The sequence below is a fragment of the Theropithecus gelada genome, chromosome 19 (assembly GCF_003255815.1).
Source record: "Theropithecus gelada isolate Dixy chromosome 19, Tgel_1.0, whole genome shotgun sequence".
Taxonomy (NCBI): Eukaryota; Metazoa; Chordata; class Mammalia; order Primates; family Cercopithecidae; genus Theropithecus; species Theropithecus gelada.
In genome coordinates, this window is record NC_037687.1 from 96,778 (window position 1) to 99,921 (window position 3,144).

The 3,144-nt window shown below is 54.1% G+C and overlaps 1 protein-coding gene across 1 annotated transcript in view; it reads left to right on the forward strand.

Annotated features, from left to right (window-relative positions):
• The first annotated feature begins 838 nt into the window (after positions 1-838).
• GNA15 (G protein subunit alpha 15) overlaps positions 839-3,144 on the forward strand; it is a 24,781-nt gene continuing 22,475 nt past the window's right edge. Inside the window, exon 1 of the mRNA XM_025367699.1 lies at positions 839-1,013. Coding sequence (XP_025223484.1) covers positions 839-1,013 — 175 coding nt within the window. The remainder of the gene's footprint in view (positions 1,014-3,144) is intronic.

Sequence of the window (3,144 nt, forward strand, 5' to 3'; positions counted from 1 at the left end):
AACCCTGTGAATCGAATGAAAACTGCTCTCCAAAGATAAGCGCGGAAGTGAAGCCTCCTTCAAGAGCCAGAGCTGCCATCGCCATTCGGAAAGAAACGGCAGGGGAGGGACTATAAGACCAACGTCCCGGGAAAGCCCGGGAGGACCCCTGGAATCCTGAACCCAGACCCACGGCCCCATCCGGCTTCTCAGCCCCTCCCCCCGCCTTCCCCCAGCCCACCCTACCCAAACCCCTCCTGTCCCCACCTCTTGCTGCTGGCGCGCGCCCGACCTGGGGCTGCCCTGACGTGGCTTCGAGGTGGCCGCGTCCAGCTGCAGCTGCCACAGCACGCGCGGCCCCGCCCCCAGGTCCTCTTCTGACCAATAGGGATTCCGTCCCGTCCCAGGGCCCCGCCCCGCCACGACAGGCAGCTAACGGTTTTAACTGTCCTAATGGCAGCACGCGCGGCCCCGCCCCGGGTGTCTCGACCAACTGGGATTCCGTCCCTTCCCCAGGGCCCCGCCCTCGCCGCGACAGGCAGTTAACGGTTTTAACCGTCCTAATGGTCTCAAATGCGCTGATCGTGGGCCCCGCCAAGCCACCTACCTGGTGCCACACCGCCGCATGCCACACCCAGCCCACATGCACCCCATGCAGCGTTCCCTCACACCCCCACACTGACACTGGAATGGCCACCCTTGGCCCACCTGGCGTGCAGACCTGCTCACTTGTCGCTCGATCTACACCCCATTGTGTATGACCAGAACAAGGAGGCCCTGGTCCCCAAGAATGGCGAGGCGCCACCTGTGAGGACAGCATGTGGGGTGGACCTGGTGGCCAGGGGCCAGAGCACGGATGATGCTCGGGTGGTCTGAGCAAGGGCAGGACAGGAGAAGCAGCTGGGACGAGAGGCGCTGTGGGCAGATGGGGACATCGACCGGGGCCCCTGGAGGAGAGAGAAAAGAGTCAAGAAATCGTCTGAGGTTTCTGGCCCGCTGGATGCTGGAGTGGCCTGAGGGCAGGGACAGTGGGGGTAGGCAGGAAGGATCTATGAAACTCTGCCTCTGGTGCTTATTAGATGACTTTGAAAGCAAAAAACATGCTTGAGACCAGTCTGGGCAGCATGGCGAAACCCCAGCTCTATAAAAAAATTAGTCCGGCGTGGTGACACGTGCCTATGGTCCCAGCTACTCAGAGGCTGAAGCGGGAGGATCGCTTGAACCCAGGAGGTAGAGGCTGCAGTGAGCCGAGATCGCGCCACTACACTCCAGCCTGGGCGACAGAATGAGACCCTGCCTCAAAAAACAGGGTGTGATCACCAATGGAGTATAAATGGAAAAGAGATTGGATTGAGCCCCAGGACACACCAGTTTAGAGGCCTTTGGAGATGAGGGAAAAGCAGCCAAGGAGTTGGAGCAAGACTGGTCGGGAGACGGGGAAAGAATACCATGAGAATGAGGCATTCTGGAAGGCACCTGGAACTGCTTCAAAGACGAGGCAGAGATCAGCTATGACAAATACTGCGGATGTGTTCAGGAAAGACTGGTTAGAATTAACGTTGGGTGACCTTGGTAGGAGCAGTTACAGTGATGTAGTGAGAATAAAAACCTGATTTGTGTTTGGATTCAAAAAATCAGGAGGAGAGATTTGGCATATCCATACAATGGAAAACTACTAAGCAATAAAAAGGAATGAACAATGGATACAACAACATGAATAAATTTCAAAATAATTATGTTGAGTGAAGGCCAGACACAAAAGAGCACATACTGTATGATCCCATTTACATAAAATTCGAGAAAATGCAAATTAATCTATAGTGACAGAAAGCAGAGGTGTGGCGTTGCCTGAGGCAAATGAGGGCCATAAGGAAAGATTGCGACTAGGCAGAAGGAAACTTGGGGTGATGGATGTATTTACTATCTTCTTTTTTTTTTTTTTTTTTTTTTGAGACGGAGTTTCACTCTCGTTGCCGAGGCTGTATTTATCTCCATGCTACCTGTATAGGCTTTTAAATTCCCCGAGGATGGAAATCCCATCTCCCTAAAGCTCTCCTTGAAGACGCTAGTACAGCATCGTTTGAACCTGGGAGGCTGAGGTTGCAGTGAGCCGAGATCACGCCACTGCACTCCAGCCTGGGCAACAGAGCGAGACTCCCTCTCAAAAAAAAAAAAAAAAAAAGTAAAAACGTGGCCAGGCGCAGTGGCTCACGCCTGTAATCCCAGCACTCTGGGAGGCCGAGGCCGGCGGATCATGAGGTCAGGAGAGAGATGGAGACCATCCTGCCTAACACGGTGAAATCCCGTCTCCACTGAAAATACAAAAAATTAGCCGGGCATGGTGGTGGGCGCCTGTAGTCCCAGCGACTCAGGAGGCTGAGGCAGGAGAATGGAGTGAACCCCAGGAGGATCGCTTGAACCCGGGACGCGGAGGTTGCAGTGAGCCGAGATCTCGCCACCGCACTCCAGCCCGGGAGACAAAGCGAGACTCCATCTCAAAAAAAAAAAAAAAAAAAAAAAGAATACGAGGCATTAGCCAGGTGTGGTGGCGCACGGCTGTAATCCCAGCTACTTGGGAGGCTGAGGTACGAGAATCACTTGAACCCAGGAGGCGGAGGTTGCAGTGAGCAGAGATCATGCCATTGCACTCCAGCCTGGGCGACAGAGCAAGACTTCACCTCAAAAAAAAAAAAAAAAAAAAAAAAAAGCCGGGTGTGGTGGTGGACACCTGTAGTCCCAGCTACTTGGGAGGCTGAGACAGGAGAATGGCTTGAATCCAGGAGGAGGCAGAGGTTGCAGTGAGCCTAGATCGCGCCATTGCTCTCCAGCCTGGATGACAGAGTGACATTCTGTCTCAAAAAAAAAAAAAAAGGCCGGGCGCGGTGGCTCACGCCTGTAATCCCAGCACTTTGGGAGACCGAGGCGGGTGAATCACAACGTCAGGAGATTGAGACCATCCTGGCTAACACAGTGAAACCCCATCTCTACTAAAAATACCAAAATTAGCCAGGCATGGTGGCGGGCGCCTGTAGTCCCAGCTGCTCGGGAGGCTGAGGCAGGAGAATGCCGTGAACCTAAGGTGGAGTCCAGTGAGCCGAGACCGTGCCACTGCACTCCAGCCTGGGCGACAGAGCGAGACTCCGTCTCAAAAAAAAAAAAAAAAAA